General features: G+C 55.9%; 2 protein-coding genes across 2 annotated transcripts in view; both read right to left on the reverse strand.

Moving 5' to 3' along the window:
• Positions 1-8514: 8514 nt before the first annotated feature.
• On the reverse strand, positions 8515-14805 carry RHO (rhodopsin). Its single transcript, XM_007126220.3, has 5 exons — positions 14445-14805; positions 12569-12737; positions 11175-11340; positions 10829-11068; positions 8515-9975 (listed from the first exon to the last, which is right to left on the reverse strand). Exons 1-5 carry the CDS (start codon positions 14803-14805, stop codon positions 9865-9867), a joined length of 1047 nt encoding a protein of 348 aa, XP_007126282.1. The 3' UTR covers positions 8515-9864.
• IFT122 (intraflagellar transport 122) overlaps positions 14641-20126 on the reverse strand; it is a 75598-nt gene continuing 70112 nt past the window's right edge. Inside the window, exon 32 of the mRNA XM_028478645.2 lies at positions 14641-14757. The gene's annotated coding sequence lies outside the window, so the exon portion shown is untranslated. The remainder of the gene's footprint in view (positions 14758-20126) is intronic.

A 20126-nucleotide genomic window follows, 5' to 3' on the forward strand; every position in this document is an offset into this window, starting at 1 on the left:
GAAAATATTCTAAAATTGACTGTGGAGATGGGTATACAACTGTGAATGTGCTAAAAGCCATTGTACACTTTAAATGGGTGGATTGTATGCTATGTGAATTATTGAGGTATCTCAATAAGCTTTTTTTTTTTTTTAAGTTGCAAAGGAGAGCAGGATCCAGGGGTGAGGAGAGAGACAGTTGTCACCATAAAGCACATAAAAGTGGTTTAAATATGAAACCTGATTTAAACATGGTTTTTAGAAATGTTGATTTCTGACCAATCTGCAAAAACTAAAGACTCAAAAAAGGAATCACGTGGCTAAAACATATTTTTTAAAAAAACCGCATTTTAAAGTAGAAAAAAGCCACCATCCCAAAATTCTAGATCTCAGCAAAACTTGTAAAGAGACTTAATTCAACCTCTTTTGTTTCCTGGCCGCGAGGAGCCCAGTGTCTGAGAATATTCGTTTTGCTAATCCGTAGAACCTGAGGTCAGCCGGGACCTCAGGAGAGTCTCACGCCCCTCCGGCCTCCATCTTCCCATCCCCCATCTCCCACGGTGGGGAGGGGCCCTAAGGCAGTCTGAGCCCTCCCAGCTGCAGTGTTAGAGGGTTTCTGGAGGGGCCTAGCCTGGGGTGACAGCTCTAACCCTTATTTTGTCTCCCCCAAACCATGCCCTGTCCCAGGGAGCCACCCCCAAGTCTCCTTCCTCCCCGCCGGCCCTCCAACTGTGTTCAGCTTCTCATTCCAGAGTTATTCGATGCCTGCTGTATACCAGGATGTCCAGAACAGAACTCACAGCTCCCCGAAAACCTGTCCCCCATCTTCTCTCCCCCGCAAATGTGCCCACCCCCATACCTACCCAAACACCGAAACAAGTGCCCAGGGAACATCCTGGAGCCCCTCCCCCTCCCCATAGGCTTCTCTGCCTCCATCCCCAGGGCACAGTCTCCTCGCCCTTTCCGACCCTCTCCTCCATTGCCTTCAGTACAAGGGCCAACACACCTGACCTCGGCCTTGGAGGCCCAGTCTGATCAGCCCCTGACCCCATCACCGCGGTTCCCCCAGCTCTGCCCCAGCCAGCAGGAAGACGGCGCAGCTCCCAAGCACTCCACCAGCGCTCTCCCCTCCAGGCCACAGCCTGTGCCATGCTGTTCCCTCAGCCTGGGCGGCCGTGGCCACCCAAGCAGCTTTCATTCATCCTTCAAGGCCTAAACATCATCGAGATTTGGACCCCAGCCAAACTGAGCAACTCTCCCTGTGCTTCCCAGGCAGCTGGGACCCCTCACTTCCTCCAGAGAAGCCTTTGCAAGTACTCAGAACACTTCCCCTGCCCCAGCCCTCCGTCCCCTGGGTGAGGCTTATCCCTCCTTCAGAGTCACCTCCTCTAGGAAGCCTTCCCTGACCTCCCAAAGGGGGTTCGGTGACTCCTCTGGGCTCCTACAGCCCTCTGGGTCCCCACCACTAAAGCACACGCCACATTATCAAATGGCATCCATAATGAGGCAGGCTTGCCTCCCAGACTGGGAGCACCTGGAAGGAATGAAATGGGTCTGTTTGCCTCAGTGGACCCCATATCCAGAGAATCCTTGAGGCGTTGTTTGTTGGTTAAAAATTGGGACGCAGCCCTAAATCCAAAGCCCAGTCAAGCGTCGAACGCTTGCTTAGTTGTTGCTCCGGCCCCTTCAACTAGCTGCCCTGCAGCTGTAGCTGGGCTGCCAGCCCTCGCCCACAGCAAATGGGCTCCAGCTGAGGAGGCCCCCCTCTGCTCTCTTCCCTGGCCCCCGCTACCTCTGGCATCAGCTCTTCTGCTCCTGGGGCGGGTTCTGGGGCCAGCCTGAGAGAGGAGAAGGGTCGGTGAAGAAGGGTTCAGGAGCCCCAGGGAACGGGCTTGCGCGGATGAGGGAGGAGCCGCTCTCTTTGCTCACCTGGCTTTTCAGACCCAGATGACCTGGACGACCCCAGTGTGGAGGTCGAGGAGGTGTCACTGGAGGCGACGCTCCCAGGAGCCATTTCACAGGCAGACGCAGATGGCCCCCTACCCAGGCGTGAGGCCGCCAGGCCTGCCTGCTCGCCTTACATACCAGCAGGCCCGGCCCCACCACTCCAATTAGCCCCTGATTGGGCTGGAGGCTCTTAGCCGCCGATTGGGCAGGAAAGCTGAGAGGGGGCACTGCAGCCCTGCCTCGTGTGCTGATGCCTCAGCCGGGCCACCTGCTCCTGTGTGACCTTGGGTGTATCGCTTGACTTCTCTGGGTCTCAGCCCCCATGGCAAAACGATGGGGGCTGAGATGCCTGATCCCTCCTGCACCCTCTGCTCAGCAGAACCTGGAAACGCTGATGGGGAACTGGGCACACCTGGGCGGTGGAGGTAGCTGCTGAGGCCCTCCAATCCCACTCTGCCCCAGTGTCCACTCCTGTTCCCAGGCCACTGCCGGCCTTGGTGCCTCAGGAAGTAGCAGTTGGGGGCCGACCAGTGGGTTTACCTGAACAGACACCCCAGGTCAACCCGTGGCCTCCTTTTGTTTTATAAGAAAGAATTTTTAAGGGATGAATGAGCAATTTTTAAATTAAATTACTTCCCAAAAGTCTCCATAAATAAGGACAATGTTCTCTGGGAAAATAAACAAAGAATATTAATTCACCAGAAAGGCTGATAAACACAGGAAAATATCTTCGACTTCTTTGACACTCAGGAAATTTTAAATTGAAACAACGATGAGATACTATTTTCTCATCACATTGATTAAAAATGGAAGACAGGGCTTCCCTGGTGGCGCAGTGGTTGGGGGTCCGCCTGCCGATGCAGGGGACGTGGGTTCGTGCCCCGGTCCGGGAGGATCCCACGTGCCGCGGAGCGGCTGGGCCCGTGAGCCATGGCCGCTGGGCCTGCGTGTCCGGAGCCTGTGCTCCACAGCGGGAGAGGCCACAGCAGTGAGAGGCCCACGTCCCGCAAAAAAAAAAAGGAAGACAAAGCGTTGGCAAGGACGCAGGGAGACAGGCCCTCATTGCCTCTGCCAGGGGCATAAATTGGGTGCAGCCTACTTGGAAAAGGTATTCCCTTGAGCCCAGCACTCCACTTCTCTCTCCTAGGAGTGCATTAGTCGGAAAAGAAATAATTGCTGCATTATTTGGAAAAGAAAAAAAAAAAGAAGTTCCAAATGAATCACTCAGGCTCTGGCTGAATTATTCCCTTACTGTAGAATACTCTGCAGCCATTTTAAATGACGAGGTGGATTAAAACAAGGATGAGGTGGTATTTCACACCCAGTAGAATGACAAATATTTAAATGCCCGTCAATACTGCGTGTCTAGAACGTGAAGAAATGCACAGCCAACGGGAAGGTAAGTTGGTGGCCGCGTAGAAAGAATTGAGTAACGTCTAATACAACTAAGACGGATTTGTGCCACATCCCATCCATGTTATTCTGGGTATAAATCTGAGAGGAACTCTTACACTGATACACTGCAATCTTAGCAAAAATTCAAAACAACCTAAATGCCCACCAAGGGGAGATTGGACAAATAAACTGTGATCTGTTCACACGGTGGAATAGTACACAGCAGTGAAAATGAAATAAAACAGAAAGTGTCTCTGGAATATGTCCCCACTTCTGAGAAGACAGAACTCGTGTGTGTGTGTGTGTGTGTGTGTGTGTGTGTGTGTGTGTAAGTGAAGCCACAGAAGAATGTCTGAAAGGGTTCATTCCAAGGTAATAGCAGTGGTTACCTCTGAGGGGGGTGTAGGATTTGAAGGGGACAGGTTTAGAACAGACTTGCAGTTTTCTCTCTGTAGTCCTATTGTTGGGATTTTTCCAGGGGACTCTCCATCACCAGAGGTCTGGATTGAGGGAGGCAAAGTGTTCTAAAGTGAAACTGGATATCACTGCCCTGCCTAGCACCCTTCATGAAAATGAAATAAAACAGAAAGTGTCTCTGGAATATGTCCCCACTTCTGAGAAGACAGAACTCGTGTATGTGTGTGTGTGTGTGTGTGTGTGTGTGTGTGTGTGTGTGTAAGTGAAGCCACAGAAGAATGTCTGAAAGGGTTCATTCCAAGGTAATAGCAGTGGTTACCTCTGAGGGGGGTGTAGGATTTGAAGGGGACAGGTTTAGAACAGACTTGCAGTTTTCTCTCTGTAGTCCTATTGTTGGGATTTTTCCAGGGGACTCTCCATCACCAGAGGTCTGGATTGAGGGAGGCAAAGTGTTCTAAAGTGAAACTGGATATCACTGCCCTGCCTAGCACCCTTCATGGCTCCCCACTGCCACGGGTGAAAGCTTGACCTCTTCAGTCTGTCTTATGGAGCCTCCCTCCCCCGGAAACCCACAGTCCAACCACAATAAGGCTCTTGGAACTGGTTAGGTGTTGAGAGCTGGGTTTTCCCCTTTGTGTTTCCTCTGTGTGTGTATCTGTTAGATTGATGTCACAATGGCCCCCATTTTTCACCCCGTCCATATCCATGCCCATCTGCAGTATAAGTTTGCAGCTCCTCCCACATGCCTTGAATCTGAGCTCGCCTTGTGATTTGCTTTGACCAACCCCACATGGTGGAAATGATGTCCAGTCCCAGTCCCATGTGAACAAGCCTGCTGGATGCTGAGCATCCATGGCCCAGTCTCCCCTGTCGCCCAGCCCACAGCTGGTCAACTAGCCAGTCCTCCAGCTGACCACAGATGCCTGAATGAGCCCAGCAGAGATCAGCCAAGCTTGGTCCAGATCACCTGGCTGACCCGCAGAGTCACGAGCAACAGTACATGGTGTGTTGTTTGAAGCATGAGATTTGGGGGTTGTTTGTCACACAGCATAAGCTAGCTGATACACTCTTCCTAGAAGGCCCTCCTTTATCTCCACCTACTTTCTCTGGACCATTTCTCACTCATCCTTTCGGCCTCAGTGTAGATATCACTTCCTCGGAAAAGCCCTCCCTGACACCCTAGGATGTTCGGGGCCCCCCCTTGGGTTGCCAGCAGCCCCTCAACTTGCTCTGTGGGAGCCTTTAGCACCCCGAGTTGAAACACTGCCTTACCTGTCTCCTTGAGCTCTGGGAGGGAGTGGGGGTGGGCAGGGCTGTGTCTCTCTTGTTCCTGGTGGTGTTCCCTGGTGCCCAGCACAGCGCCTGGCACGCAGTAGGTTCTCAGCACCCATTGCTGTGGAAGCCCCAGTGCCAGAGCCCAGCTTGGCTGAGTGGAGGGAGGCCTGAAAACCATCTGCGGGAACCGTCTAGAGCAGGAGATGAGATGAGGCAAAGAGGCGCATGGAAGCGGGTGCCAATGGGGGCAGCAATTTTGATCACATTTCCAAGAACTGAGAAGTAGAGAAAGACTCAGTGATACAAACATTCCCACGAGCTTCATCTGAAACCCTGCTCCAGGGCTGTGCCAGGACAGCGTTTTGCATTTGGAGGGAAGAAGTTCTAAAATGTGCTGTGTGATCTAAAAATTCTTCTAGAGGATTGCCTTTTCACAGGGAAATGGTAATTGTGAGGATCAGGCTTCTGGAGAGAGGACAGGTTGCTTGGTGTACTCATGAGACGCCTTCACTGAGGCCTGTGCGAAATGTAAGTTCTCCCAAAAACTTTTTTTGCCATCGTGTAATATTGAATGGGGTCCTCCTATGTGTGAACTTACAGTTCTGCTGGTTTCAGTTCTAAACTCTTTGAAGCAGTGCCTGTTTCTTGTTAACTCTAACCCCTGTAGCATGAGGACATCTGTGACTTTAGGTCAATAAATGCATAGAGGGCAGGGTAGAAAGAGCTGCCATGTTCAATGTCCACAGATTTTATATTCACTGTTATATTTATACATGAAAAAGCTCAAAGTTCAGAGAGGACCTGCACTGTGTCTTCCTAAGCCCAGACCCTGGGCTACAACCTGGAAGCTCTCTGCTTTAGTTAAGAAACCATCCCTGACTCCAAAATAACGGTGGCTTCAACATGAAACCAGGAGACTGTTCTCTCATGAAACCCCTCAAGTCTGGGTTGTGCAGGGCTGGTGAGGCAGCATGGGAGACCCAGGCTCCTTCTTTCTTGATGCTCTGCCATTATCTGCCCACAGCTTCTACCTCATGATCCAAGAAGCTGTTGCAGTGCTGCTCATCATGACCACATTCTAGCCACCAGGAAGGAAAGAAGAGAGGACATGGTGGACACCTCCATTCTCTGAAACGCACAACCCAGAGACTGCACGTATCACTTCTGATCACATTCCTTTGGCTAGACCTTAATGTCACCTAAATGCCATCGCAGATGCAGGGGAAGCTGGGAGATGCAGTCCTGTGCTGGGTGGCGAAGTGCCTAGCTAGAACTTGGGCTGATAATACTAAAGGAAAGAAAGGGAATGAATACTGGGAGCAGTTAGCACTTGCTTCCCCCTTTCCTGAGACACCTCCATTATTTTAATCTCTCTGCACATCTATCTCCCACTATAACAGGAGCTGCTCCTTTGAACTTGGTTCATGTCTCTGGGAAGGGAACTCACATTTACTGAATGCCTATTATGTACCTCATCTCTTGTATCAATAATCTCAGTCCCTTTAGACAGTTCTACCAACTGGGATGATTCTCCCCTTTAAACGTGAGGGGCCTGAGCCCTTGTGAGGTTCAAGGATTTGGCCTGAGGTCACACAGCTGGGAAGGGCACCCACTGTCTCCCAGGGGCACTTTGGGGTATGTGGAACGCATGTCTCTACTAGAGGGCAAGGGGCAGGCCGTCATCAGGCCCTGCTGCCTTGGGGTGGAGGTTCATGCGCTCTCCTCCTAGAGGCAAAATCAGGGGTGAGAGAGCTCTGGGGCCCTGACGGTGGCCAGGTCACAGCCCAGAGACTTGCTCCCTCCTATCCGTCTCTGGGTCCCCAGCACGTCCTGGCCTAGGGTCAGCTTCCTTAGATTGGGTTGAGTGAAGATACCATTGTACACAGCAGGCCCTCCATAAACCTGTTGGCTTCCTGGAGCCTGGACATGAGCTGGGTAACACCCTCTCCCCAGCCTCAGTCAGCAGCTCTTTGCCTTTATTTATGGCGGGTTCCCCATCAGCGGCTGTCAAATCTATTATAAGTTAAGGAGGTAAGGAGGCTTTTCTCTCTACCAGGAAAAGCCAGAGAATGTTCTGGTTTTAGAGTAAATGTTTTGTCTGGATGTGAAGCTGAATCCTCAGAATAAGTTGACTGGGGTGTGGGAGTGAGAGGACAGGGCTGCCTGTAAGGCAGACGAGCTGAAATGCCACTGTCTCTCCCACTGCTGTGCCTGGCCCGACTCGGCATCTGAAATGGAGGGTAAGACCCGCGGGGGCCCCGTGGGGATCTTCTCCTCAGGTCCCCGCTGTGGGGGTATGCTGGAGTAGCTGGGCATCACCGACATAGGGTCCATCCCCTCTGGCCCGCTGTTGGTTCTGGCCACGCTGTCTCTGGCCCTCCTCCTCTAGTAACAAGCCCCCTGAGGTTTTCTTTGGGCTCCTCCCTGTCCCCACCCTCAGACCATTTGGTTTCTGTGGGGTTAACTCTACCTTTGGCTGCAGAGGCAAGCAGGTGACCCAGGTTTGGCCAGTCAGAGGATGAATCCCCATCCCAGCCTGATCATAGGCTTAGGGGCTATCAGGTGACCCAGGCCTGGCCAACGAGAGCCCTACCTGGGAACTGTGCTGGAACAGATGAGAAAGAGAAGACCACTTTCTGTAGGCCTTGCAGAGCCTGGAACTGCTGGTGGCCTTTATGCCACCTCTTGAGAACGGTCAGCCTTGCATGAAGCCAACGCAGAGGAAAGTGCAGCCAGAGGGGAGACACAGAAGCCAGATAACATCATCTGAGCACATGCATCCAGCTGTGCCCGATGCCCTGAGATTTTCATTTATGGGAGCCAATAATTTTTCCCTTTTGCTTCAGTGCTATTGAGTGGGATTTCCTGTCACTTGCAGCCAAAGTAATCCTGACTGACGTCACCTTAGGGAGACAGAGTAAAGAGGGGCAACAACAGAGATCCCAGCCATTACCTGCTCCAGTCCCTCCACGGCACTGGAGATCTTCCTTCTCAGGCTCCCGCCGCCCTTTCCTACCTCGCAGGATGAGGGTAATTTGGGAGCTACATCTCCATCCCATTCCCCTTGGAGAGGAGGTCCCTGGTACGGCCAGCTCTGAGCCAAGGCTCCAGTAATGCCAAAAGTCTCCCACTGTCTGCTGTGTCCAGGAAGCAGGCTGGCTGCATAAAGCCTGAAAGCTCCTCAAATCCCATCAAGGTCAGCTTTAAGATTCCTTTCTGCAGATAAGGAGGCTCAGAGAGGTGACAAAACTTGCTTGCAGTTTCACGGGTCACCTGGATCTCTGTGACTCCAAAGTTGGGGCTTTTCTCATTCCTCGGCCTGCTCCCCCCACCTTGTACTCCCAGGGGGCTCTGACGGTTGCCCAAACCAGGCAACCCAGGGTCAAGGATCAGGTGGACGCTGCCCTGTTCCAATCCATCCTGCAGATAAAGAGCTTGAGAGTGACAAAAACCACCACCATCAACACCAAGTATAGGAGCTGAGCTTTTAATACCCCAATTTGCCTTCACCTCCAGGCAGAGCTGGAGAGAGGGAGAGCTTCCAGCTTTGGTTATGTGGAGGAGGAGGGGCAGTTGCTGAAGCAGTTCAGTTTCGATGCCCCAGGGTCCCAGCCAGTTTCACAGCGAGGACTCCACAGTGAAGAATGGACTGGAGCGGCTGAAGGCTCGCCCAGCAAGGGAGCCGGAATCTGAGACCTGGGAACATCCCCAGGGAAGGTGGGCCCAGCCAGATTTCCCATTCTCTGTTTCTAAGCTCTTTGAGACAAGGGTGACGTTGGGGACCCAGCTCCCCATTAAATGTGGGCAGGTAAGCATGGCTTCTAGAAGCTCCATACTGGCCCAGAGATGCTGCAGCCTGAGTGCTGGGGAGGAGAACAAGTGGTTTCCGGAAGCTGAGAGAAAGGCCTGTCTCTCCACGGGCCACACTGAGAAGGGGTGGCCCTAGTCCCGGGGCTCCATGCTGGAGGTGAGATTCCCGGACCTCGGTCCCACACTCTGGACCCCCGATGTTGCTCTTTCAGTCCCGATGACTGCATTCTGCATTTCCTTGACTGACCCTCCCGTGGCCCAACACCCAGCCCTGGCCTGGCCTTGACGTCTGGCTCCTTTTTATAAACCCGCTGAGGCTGGTTGCTCAGGGCTTTGCCCAGTCCCCAAATGGTCACTATCAAGAGGAGAGGATCATAGCAATGAATTAATTATATTCATTGATATTATTTATAATGTCAACTACAGTCTGTCCAGCTCCTTACCATTTACAAAGTGCTCACGCACACACACGCACACGCACACGCACACGCACAATCTCATTTGATCTTCACAGCAGCCGTGTGGGGGATTTGGAATTTCCACTTTATGGGGCAAGAAAGTGAGGTCCAAGGAGGAAAACAACTGCTCGAGGTCATCTGCCAAAGGTGAGCTGCTGCTACTAACAAGGTTTTGAGAGGATATGCTCTCCCTGCCCATTCATCTCTCCATTCAGGTCTCCATTCATTCCTTCCTTCAACCATCTAGCATTTATTAAGCACCTACTATGTGCCCCACTCTGTGCTACACACTTATCCCTAAGCTGGGACACTTTTCCAGAGCAAGAGTTCTCGTGCGCCTGAGAGATGAGTTTGGGGGAAAAGGGGGGTAGAGATCCCACCGGCCCCTGGGAAATCAGGCCTCCAGACTGGGCCGTCCCTGCCAAGTGAGGAGCGTTCATTGTTCTCTCATTAATTCTCTTTTCGTTTGTTTGTTTAAACTCAGGGAGCCTGTGTGACCTGGTTCCGACAGGCACGGCTCCTGATGGGGCAGCTGGGGTGGGGGGCGGGGGCTGGGAGACTCCTACAGTTGGCCGCAGAGTCCTTAGGCAGGCGCCACCTGGCTGGTCTCTGTCTTGGAGGCAGTGGTGGAGGCCTCATCGTCACCCAGTGGGTTCCTGCCACAGCACAGGGTGGTGAGCATGCAGTTCCGGAACTGGAAGGAAAGGCATGAGTCAGTGTCAGGGTCCCCCGAAATGTGGGTGGCAACCGGCAGGGTCGGTGAGATTTGCCTCCCCCCCCCTTCCTGCTTCTGGCCTTCCCAGCCTCCACTCCCCTCTCAAATGGCTCCCAGGAGGAACTTACTAAGCCTTCGCGACCCCGCCCGGAAATGCCAGGACCAGACCTCAGGGGGCTTTGTCACTGGTGATGCTTCATGATGCCCTCTGTGCGCCAAGGGCTATCTGTAAACTATCTCATTTAACCCAAGAGTTTAGGATTTCACCCTTCCTATGGATGAAGAAACTGACGCCCAAAGAAGGGAAGTGACTTGCCCAAGGTCACACAGCTAGAAACTAGCCGAGCTGGGATTTGAACCCAATACGTCTGACTCCGTGTTTTCCCCACTGGATCAAGGGATCTGCAGAGGAACCACTGATCTGTGTTAAAGGACCGCTTTATCCTTTCATTCTTTGGAACAAGACTTTTTAGCTCCCTGTCCGGCTGTGCAGAAACTGTCACCTCTTCCCAGGCTCGGGACTTTGACCGTTTGACCTTTAAAGCAGGCCTCCGAAACCATCTGGACCGGTGCTTGTCATTCTTGAGCCAGCATCAGAGCCACCTGGAGGGCTTTTAGAAATGCAGGTTCCTGGGCCCACCCTGAGCCTCTAATCAGAAGGTCTGGGGGTTGGCCCAGGAGTCTGAATTTCTCCCAGATGACTCTGACGCCCCAGGGAAGACCAACTCCCTGACCATTTTGCAGGTGGAAAGACTGAGGGCCCATTCAAGAATGTGGCTCGTCCTCCTGTGGCCTTGGGGGACCGGGACCCTCCCGCCCCACCAGCAGGCACCTGCTTGTTCATCATGATGTAGATGACGGGGTTGTAGATGGCGGAACTCTTGGCAAAGAACGACGGGACGGTCATGAAGATGGGGCCAAAGTTGGAGCCCTGGTGGGTGAAAATGTAGAACGCCACGCTGGCATAGGGCACCCAGCAGATCAGGAAAGCAACGACCATGATGATGACCATGCGAGTGACCTCCTTCTCGGCCTTCTGCGTGGTGGCCGACTCCTGCTGTTGGGCAGCTGCCTGCGGGGACACAGGGCCTGGTGTTCAGACCGAGGCTCCTCTGGAACGGGGGCTGGGCTCGGCCCAGTCAGTGTGCGTGTCCCCAGCGGCCAGCATAGGACCATACCTCCTTGACTGTGAAGACCAGCTGCCCGTAGCAGAAGAAGATGATGACCATGGGGATGGAGAAGTGGACCACGAACATGTAGATGACGAAGGACTCATTGTTGACCTCCGGCGTGAGCGTGTAGTAGTCAATCCCGCACGAGCACTGCATTCCCTCCGGGATGTACCTGAGGGCCGGTGGGGGGATGGGGCGGGAGGGGCCAAGGGAGACCCACGTGTGAGGGCCTTGGGAACAGGCCCAGCTGAACAGAGTCCCCTGCCACTGCCTACTGTAGGGCTGGTCTCGCTCTGGGCCTCACTTCCCCTCCCTGTAAAATGGGGATAATAAACCTCTCCTCGGTTGTGTGACTGAGGATCACATCGACCGAGGTAAGCGATTCAAATGCACCTGTGGAAACAGTGTTGTTTCACTGTTCGTTCGGTGCCATGTTATCCCGGGACCACAGTCTCTCCAAGTCTCTCATTCCAGAGCCCCCGCCCCCACCCCACCCCCGCGCCCACCGCTGCTCCGCCCCATCAGACCTCGGGCCTCGCAGGGCACAGGTCGGCGGGGAGAAGGGAAAAGCGCTCCCAAGCTCTGTATCTGAGGTGCCCAGGTCTTTCTAGGCCAAAGAGGGGCACACGGGGAAACTAAGGGATCTTTGCACTTTCTGGAAACAAGAGGCCCCGGGGTGTCTGGTTAGGATGTTTGGGTGATTTCAGAGGATGGTGACACTGGACCGATCTCGGAAAACCCAGTGTCTGTTAGCTGTGCCTACGAGGAGGTAACCGGGCCAGACTGGAGAAGACAGGGAAGGGGGCCAGAGTTTTTTGTCCCTTGCTGAATTGCTCAAATTCAGCAAGGGGCAAAGAACACTGGCCCCAGGAAGACTGAGAGAGGAGGAAAGCGGAGAGAGATGGGAGTTTCCCGGAAGCAGAGGGACACGAGGCCACCCACAGAGTCACTAGCCCAATGTTCGGAACCGCTGTCCACCGCAACCCCAGCTCATCTCAGCCCATTTGGAGATAACGGCCTAGAGTCTGGACAGGACTGCTTCCCAGAGGCTACAATGTCACACCTGCACGAGGAAGGCTCTACTTCCCCAGGTGCTGAGGCCTAAGGTCAGAGAAGCTGCTCAACAGGGCACTGGACCAAAGAGGATTGGAATCTGGCCCTGGCTTAGTTGCGGATTAGGGGCGCAGCCAAGGTGAAGGGTTGGGATGTCTTGGAGTCTCCTTGACATGGGGACCAGCCCCATAGCAGCGTTAGGGGCCGACCTTCTCTTCCCTGCCCTAAACCTCAACCCCATGACAGTTGCCAGCTGGGGACCTGGAACCAGACAGCCCCCCTGGCTGGAGAAGAGCCCTACGAAGAGCCCTGGAGACCCTTCCTTCCCTTCCACTCGGTGCTGTTACCTGGACCAGCCGACGAGGGGGGGTGCGGCACAGGCCAGAGCCATGATCCAGGTGAGGGCGAGGCCCATGATGGCATGGTTCTCCCCGAAGCGGAAGTTGCTCATGGGCTTACACACCACCATGTACCGCTCGATGGCCAGGACCACCAACGACCACAGGGCAATTTCACCTGCAAGGTAGCCGGCTGTCAGTCAACACGCCACGTGGCTGGACCTGTCTAAGGAGGGGGAGCTCCTCTGAGGGATGGGGAGAGGGCGGCCAGGAAGGCACCTGGGGACGGGCCTGGAGCAAGGCCTTAGGGTGCGGAGGGCCTGGACATTGAAGAGGGGGTGCGGGGCAGAGGGGCCGATATGCCACGCAGAGTAACTCGCAGGAAGGTTAGTTCAGCTCAAGAGCTCTGGGTTCTTGAGGGACACAGAAATCGGGTCATGGGGTCATGGCGGGACTGGGAGCCCTGTAGGGAGTTTTTATAGAAAAATGTGTCCTTCATGGGGCAACAGGCAGAGTTCCTGTCAAAAGATATTGCAGAGGCAGCAGAAGCCTGGAGTTGGGAGGCCTTCCCTCCCTCCTGGGCAGCGGCCTCTCCCCTCCGGGGAAATGTAATAACATGAGTTATGTGGGACCCTCTCCTAGGAGCCAAGGAGCTGCATAATGTTTTGCTCAGAGGACGGAGGAGGAAATAATGATGTGATTCAGACATCTGCCCTGCACATCACCCCAGAAACTCAGGAGGGAGGGTGGCCATAGGATTTATCAACCAAACTAGGACATTTCTGAGAGTGAAAGGGAACACTAGTGAGGATCCCAGGACCATAGTTGTAGCAGAGACGTGTCCGCGTGCGTGTGGCACCCTTCTGGCCTGAGACTGTGTGACTGTGGTCATTGAAGGTGACAAACACCCAGTGACGGCCAGAGTCCCAGGAATGGGGCGGAGGCAGCAGCCTGGACACAGGTGGGAGAGAGAAGACAGGAGGCAGAGCGTCCTCGTGGCTGGTGCCAGGCTCTCCCTGTCACCCTGGCTCGGTAATAATGACCTCTCGGGTCTCCTGCTTGCCTGAGAGGCCGTGTGTCCCCAGGGGACGTCCCTGGATCTGAGCCAGGAGACCTAGGCCCTGGTCACTGCCCAGCCACATCCCTAAGTCGCTCTTCCCCTCTGCACACAGCAGTTTTCTCATCTGCTGAATGGGATCTATTCTCTGCAGAGAATCAGTTTTTCAGTTAAAGAAAGTATTTTAAACTATGGTTCAAAGCTACACAGGTCACCTCACAGGTCTAACATCTCCCTGTGAATGGACTCATCAACGCAGAACGCATTCAAGCATGGCAGAGAGGCTGGAGGCGGGCCGGGAGGGAGTCAGCTAGATGCTGGAGAAGGACCGAGCCCATGGCCCAGTACAGGCAGTCCGGTGACTGGAGGACTGAGAGCCCTCCTCCCGCCCCGGGCTGGGAGCCCCGAACACAGGGATCTGTCTTGTCCAGCTCTATCCCCAGTGCCCGGCGTGGGTCTGACCCAGCACGGCCGCTGCGAGGGAAGCGGAATATGTCCTGAAGGGCCTCAGAGACACGGGCTTGAAACTCAGCCCCGCCAGAAATCTGATGTGACCCCAGCAAAGCCCTGGACTTCTCTCATCTGCTTCCTTGCTGGAAAGCGAGACAATGACCCGACTCCAAGTGAGATCAACAGCGTTCCGTGTCCACCCTCGACCGACGGCAGCCGAGCTCATCATCACTGAAGTGTTTGTTGATTAAGTGAGGGCTTTGGATAATGGCCCCTCAGCCACCATCCCCAAGGCACAGGCTGTCCCCGGACACCACCCCCCTCACACCGCAAGCTCCTGGCTCCTGTAGCCCCCGTCACCCGCACCCCAGCTCATACCGCCCAGGGTGGCAAAGAAGCCCTCCAGGTTGCATCCCGTGGGCCCGAAGACGAAGTACGCGTGCAGAGAGGTGTAGAGGGTGGTGGTGAAGCCACCAAAGACCATGAAGAGGTTGGCCACGGCCAGGTTGAGCAGGATGTAGTTGAGAGGCGTGCGCAGCTTCTTGTGCTGGACCGTGACGTAGAGCGTGAGGAAGTTGATGGGGAAGCCGAGCACGATCAGCAGGAACATGTAGGCGGCCAGCACGGAGAACTGCCACGGCTCAGCCAGGTAGTACTGCGGGTACTCGTAGGGGCTGCGCACCACGCCTGTCTTGTTGGAGAAAGGCACGTAGAAGTTCGGGCCCTCCGTCCCGTTCATGGCTGCGGCCCTTGTGGCTGCCCCGCAGCAGCTCCAACCCGAGGATGCTGCTGAGGCCTGAGCTCAGCCACGCGGGGCTCCGGCTGGATGACTCCAGGCTCTGAAACCCGCCCCGCCCCCCCAGGCCCTTATAAAGTGACCTCCCCTCCCTAAGCTCCCGGCTGAATCAGCACCTGCGAGATTGGGGGCGTCAGTAATCATATTAATCCTCACTGCTGCAACTGGGGGCCTAATTGGCTTCCAAGAGGGGCCAAGGTGACTCCAGGTAGAAGGCTGCCGTCGGGGAAGGGAGGTGCCGGGGACCCTGGGAAAGGGCAGGAGGCCCGCCCCCACCTCTCCTGTCCCCGGGGAATCTCTGTCATCTCAGCTGATGGCCTTGGCCTGGCATTGGGACCTCTGACTCCATACCCACTTCCCTCTGGCTTAGTGCAAGCAAACTTCATCTTCCTCCCAAATGGACCGTGAGCTCCCAGAGGGCAGAGGAGCCGGTTATTCTCTCGTCCCCTCACTCAGCCCCTCACCCATTCCTTCCCCACCTAAGTCACCTCCTGGCTCATCCAGTCACCGCACACTGAGAGTAGCCCATCTGCCAGGTTGTGAGTTTCGCAAGGACAGGGCACCCCCCGTGCCAGACACAAGCCCGGCATCACCCAGGAGCTCAAAAAGCATTTGTTACACTGAATCGGAATTCCCTCGCTCACTCGTTCAACAATCCTTTATGTGTAGGCCACTGGGGAGCCAAAGCTCGAGGGAGGAGGAGCTTACGGGCTGAGGAGGACTCCCGTGTGGGAAGAACAGCTCCTGGACCAGGGGGGAAGGCTGCCTACCTGTGGAGGTGTCCAGGGAGATAATGTTTTGAGGGAGGGGGGACACTGTGCCAGGTTGCCAAGTGGGGAAGACAGCGTAGACCGAAGACACAGGCTGGGCAGAGGCCTGAGGCCCACGTGGGATGTGGCCGCACGTGGGCTGGGGCCAGCTCTGGTGGGGCTTAGTGCCGGGGGCTTTATCCAGGGTCAGGGGGCAGTGCCCTGGGCAGATCTCGGGGACAGAAAGGTGGCTCAAAAGCCCTCAAAGATGGATTGAAGGGAGCGAGGATGGAGGAGGGGACCAAGGGGGGGGTGGTGACCGAAGCAGGGAGGGGACAGAGGCCCTCGGGGCTCCTGAAGGAAGGCCCTTGCCTGCAGGAGGTGAGCTGTGCCAAACCCGTGTCAGGCACCAGATCCCTGCAATGAGCGAGGCAGGCGTGGTCCTGGGCACCCGCGCGTGAAGGGGAGGTGGACCCCAGAAACAGGACTGGCTGCACACTGCAGCACACAGGATGCGACCCGGGATGTCTGGTCAGGCTGGGTTGGGACCGTGGGCCTTGGATGCCGGGTGATAGGCAATGCCATGAGGGCAGGTCCCAGGACAGCGGGATGAGCTCTGGGGGAAAACGAGGGCCCCCCACGTATAGCAGGATGGTGAGGACATCCCTCAGGAGTGAACTGGGAGCCTGGCCTTCGGGTGCTCAATGACCATGGTCCAGCCACAAATTTTTATCTAGCACCTACTGTGATCCACACAAGGCGCTCAGTTCTGGGGGACAGAGTGGGCAAGAAGGACCAAGCCCCTGCCTGCAGGAAGTGTCTTTCTGTGGGAGCAAGGAGGGCCCCACAAACAAATAATGAAACCAGTAACAACAGGGTAAGTTCAGATGGCGACTCACTCCCAGCGCACGGTTGTCTAGAGCAGCCCAGGAAGGCCTCTCTGAGAACTCAAGGGTGGGAGGAGTTCTGGAGGGGTAGAGACGCTCAGGGAGAGAAAACAGCAAGTGCAAAGGCCCTGAGGCTGGGAATACAAAGCCGGCCAGGGAAGTGTACCAGTCTTCGAGACTTCCGTCACTTAAGTTCCATCATGCCAGTTTCTCTTCCCACCTGGGTTTCCTACACCTGTCTGCTCAGAAATGTGCCCCGTTCCCTCCAGCCCACCTGGGGCTCCAGACCCCTGTGGTCCCAGGCAGGGTCAGGACTTGCTCACGGAAGCCTGATGAAATGTGTGCTGGTGAGTGAGCCAGGGGCAGGCGAGGCGGATGGGTGGGGCGTGGCCTCTCAAAGCGCAAGGCGGTTGGCCCAGTGATTAGGCCTGTCGTTGATGAGGTCAAGGTGAAGAGTTTCTGACGCGGCCCTTGGTAGCCAGACGGAAGGAGAGACAGTGGACACCCTGGGTCAACATCAGCCCACACAGCCCTGCCCAGGCCGGGCTGAGCCCTCGACCCTCGACCTCAGGACCTTGCTTGTTACCTCGTAATGCTTATGACAACCTGGAAGCTTTTAATTCCTATTCTGTTCATTTGTCTTTTGTCCATCTCCTAGGCTGTAACGTGAGTCCCTCGGGGTAGGCTGGGGTCTGTCCTGCTCACCACAGGGCCCCAGAGCCCAGCTCCACACACAGCAGGAGCATGTAAATCATTTCCCCTGAACCTGAACGAGCTGGGATTTCTGTTTGGTTCACTGAAGTATTCCCCAGGGTCTGGCACATAATAGGTGCTTAAGAAATATTTGTTGACTGAGGGGATGGATCTAGGTTACGTCAGGAAGTGCTTCCCTTCTCTAAGACTCAGGTTCACCCTCTGTAGGAAAGTCTAATAATCCCACGCTCACAGGGTGAGGAGATGGGGGGGTTAAAGGCCATCCCTGACGTGATGGATCTCTGTTCTGTAACGCATGATAAAGAATTTTTTAAAAAAAACAAACAAAACTCTTTTTTGCTCAGAGGAACAGGCTCGTGGAGTGAGCAGGAAGGTCATTAGAAGACACCTACTCTGACCCCACCCCCTTGCCGCATTTTGCGGGTGGGGAGACCAAGGCCCCTAGTTGGCAGGGAGTCATCCAGGTCACGTGACAAACCTGCCTGGCCACATCTCCCTCCTGCCCCAAAGACGGCTCTCAGGAAGAGGTTCCGTTCATAATTCACACCACGGTGCCCATGACAAAAGAAGGCTGCGCTGGGGTGCTGGAAAAGGCCAGACTGTGTCGGTCAAGCCTGGGCAGCAGTGGTGGAGGCGGCATTGGGCTCAAGCCTGTGGCTCTCCGTCGCCATGAGAGCCCCGGAAGGCCCGCTTCCCCTCTCAGTTCGCTGGGACTAGAAAACTCCGGGGATCCACGCCCACCTGCATGGTAAACCTGACCCGCTTTCCCCACCAGGGGAAGCGCTCACAGACCTTCAGGCCTGACAATACAGGTCGCACGGTCCTCCCTCGCTGGACTGAGGCTCTGCGGCCACAAGGCCAGGTGTAGCCCAGCCCTCCCCCCTTCCCTGTGCCTCAGTTTCCTGCAGGTGATCAGTGAGCGTTGCTGAAAGCGTTATCCTCTTCTGAACCTCGTTCAATCCACAGCCGTGGAGAGCCCCCGCCAGCTCTACGCGTCCGGGCGCCCACCCATCACACGCTCACTTCCTATTCGGTGGTCATCACTGCCGGCAACGGTCTTATGTGTCTCCTGACTGACGGCCCATCTCTCTCTAGAAGGCAGGGCCGGCTCAGCCTGCTCTTGGCTACATCTGAGCTCGCAGCCCAGAGTAGGTGCTCAATAAACATCTGCCCAGTGCGGGAACACCTGCCCCAGCCCCGTGAGGAGGCCTCAGTCCGCTCTGACCACTGGGGGAGGTGAGGTTCCTCGGGAGAGCCGGAATGGAGGCCAGGCGGCTAGCCCTGCAGCCTGAGCTCTTTTGTCCCCCGTGGCAGGAGGTTTAGAGAGTGGCTCAGAGCACACGAGGGCCAAGTCCGGGTGTGGGCGACCTTCTGAGCCGCTGCCCCCTCTTGGCCAGGCTGAGAACAAGCTGCGAGGAGCCGTGAGGGGTGGCGCCGGGGCCGCCGGGGTTGCTTGTCTCTGCTTCCCCGGGCCAGCCCCTCTGGCACGCCAGGGGTAGGGCTCCTACTTGGCCATGAAGGATTAGGGCTTAGAGGACAGCGCGCAAATAGCTCGTAAGCCTCTGCGTGGAGGTGCTGCTTGGTCAGCAGCCCCCTCCTCCTCCTCCTCCCCGCCTCCCCTCACTGGCTTAGCCCCACAGGCTGCGTCACCACAGCTGAGTGAGGCCTTAGACTGAGCTGAGAATGTCAAGGGGGGAGAGGGAAGGAGAGGCCAACTCTCCTCTCCTTCCGGCCTCCTCTCCTCCCGCCCCACTTCCTTCCTCCTTCTTCCTTCCCTCTCACTGCAACGTTTGGCCTGAGCTGGGTGCTGGGGACACTGAGATGAATCCTAGACAGTCCCTGTCCTCAAGGAGCTCCCAGGCTTAGGAGGCAGCAGACAAAGGGAAACCTAATAACCGTCAGAGGTGGGAATACGCTCCAGCCCCAGTGCTGTGGGAGCCCAGAGGCGCGAGATTTGGGCCAGGAGGGAGAGGAAGCTCCCCAGCCTAGGCAGGGGGACAGCGGGGTCCAGGTCCAGCGAGGGAAGGGCCGGCTGGTGTAGAGGCGCTGGGGCCGCGGGATGGGGTGGCAGGGGAGGCAGGAAGGCCTACGAGTCCGGGGGGCCAGCTGGCGGCCAGCAGGGGCCACTAAAGTTACAAGCAGGGGAGGGGCGTGGCCGGGTTCCATTCTAGGAGATGTTCTGGAGCCTGGCTGGAGGAGTATCAGGGTGTACTTGGGCAAGTGCTGGGCCCAGGGTGACAGCCCTGCCCAGCGGTGGCCTCTCTGCTGGGGCTCCTACCTGCCCTGAGGGCAGGGCTGGCACAAGCGAAAGGTCATCTGGTATCTGCCACCGGCAGCAACCTTGGAGAAGGGGCACGTGCCCACCTGTTCGAGAGCCATGAGGGGCTCCCGGCTTCGGCAGCCTTGCTGGGGGTAGGTGCAGACACCAGTGGGCTGAGGCCGGGCTAGAGCCAGGCCCACCTAAGGTCTGGCCTGGGGCTCTTTCTGGGCCACCCAATGCCCGCTTCCTTACCTCCTCCTTCCAGGAGCTGGGAACAGTGCTGAGGACCTGGAGCCAAGAGGTCAGGATCAAGTCTCAGCCTGAACCACTTCCAAGCTGCACAGCCTCTGGCAGCCGCTCCTCTCCCCGGGCCTCAGTCTCCTCTTAGTGAGACAGGCATCTCGAGACCCCCCGTGGTGCCTTCCTCACTGTGGCACAGGAGGGGCTGTCAGCGTCATCTGACACAGACTGAGGCTGGAACCTCAGTGTCTGAGCTGGAGGGGCCTCTTGTACAGATGGGAAGACAGCCTTGGAGAGAGGGCTGGACCTGGCCAAGGACTTGTCCAGGTCGGAACAGGAGAGCAGCGGGACACAGTGCTGACGCACAAAGGCTGTGCCTGCCTGTGACTCTGTCTCGACTCAATAAATATTTAA

This window comes from Physeter macrocephalus, chromosome 18 (assembly GCF_002837175.3).
Source record: "Physeter macrocephalus isolate SW-GA chromosome 18, ASM283717v5, whole genome shotgun sequence".
Lineage (NCBI taxonomy): Eukaryota > Metazoa > Chordata > Mammalia > Artiodactyla > Physeteridae > Physeter > Physeter macrocephalus.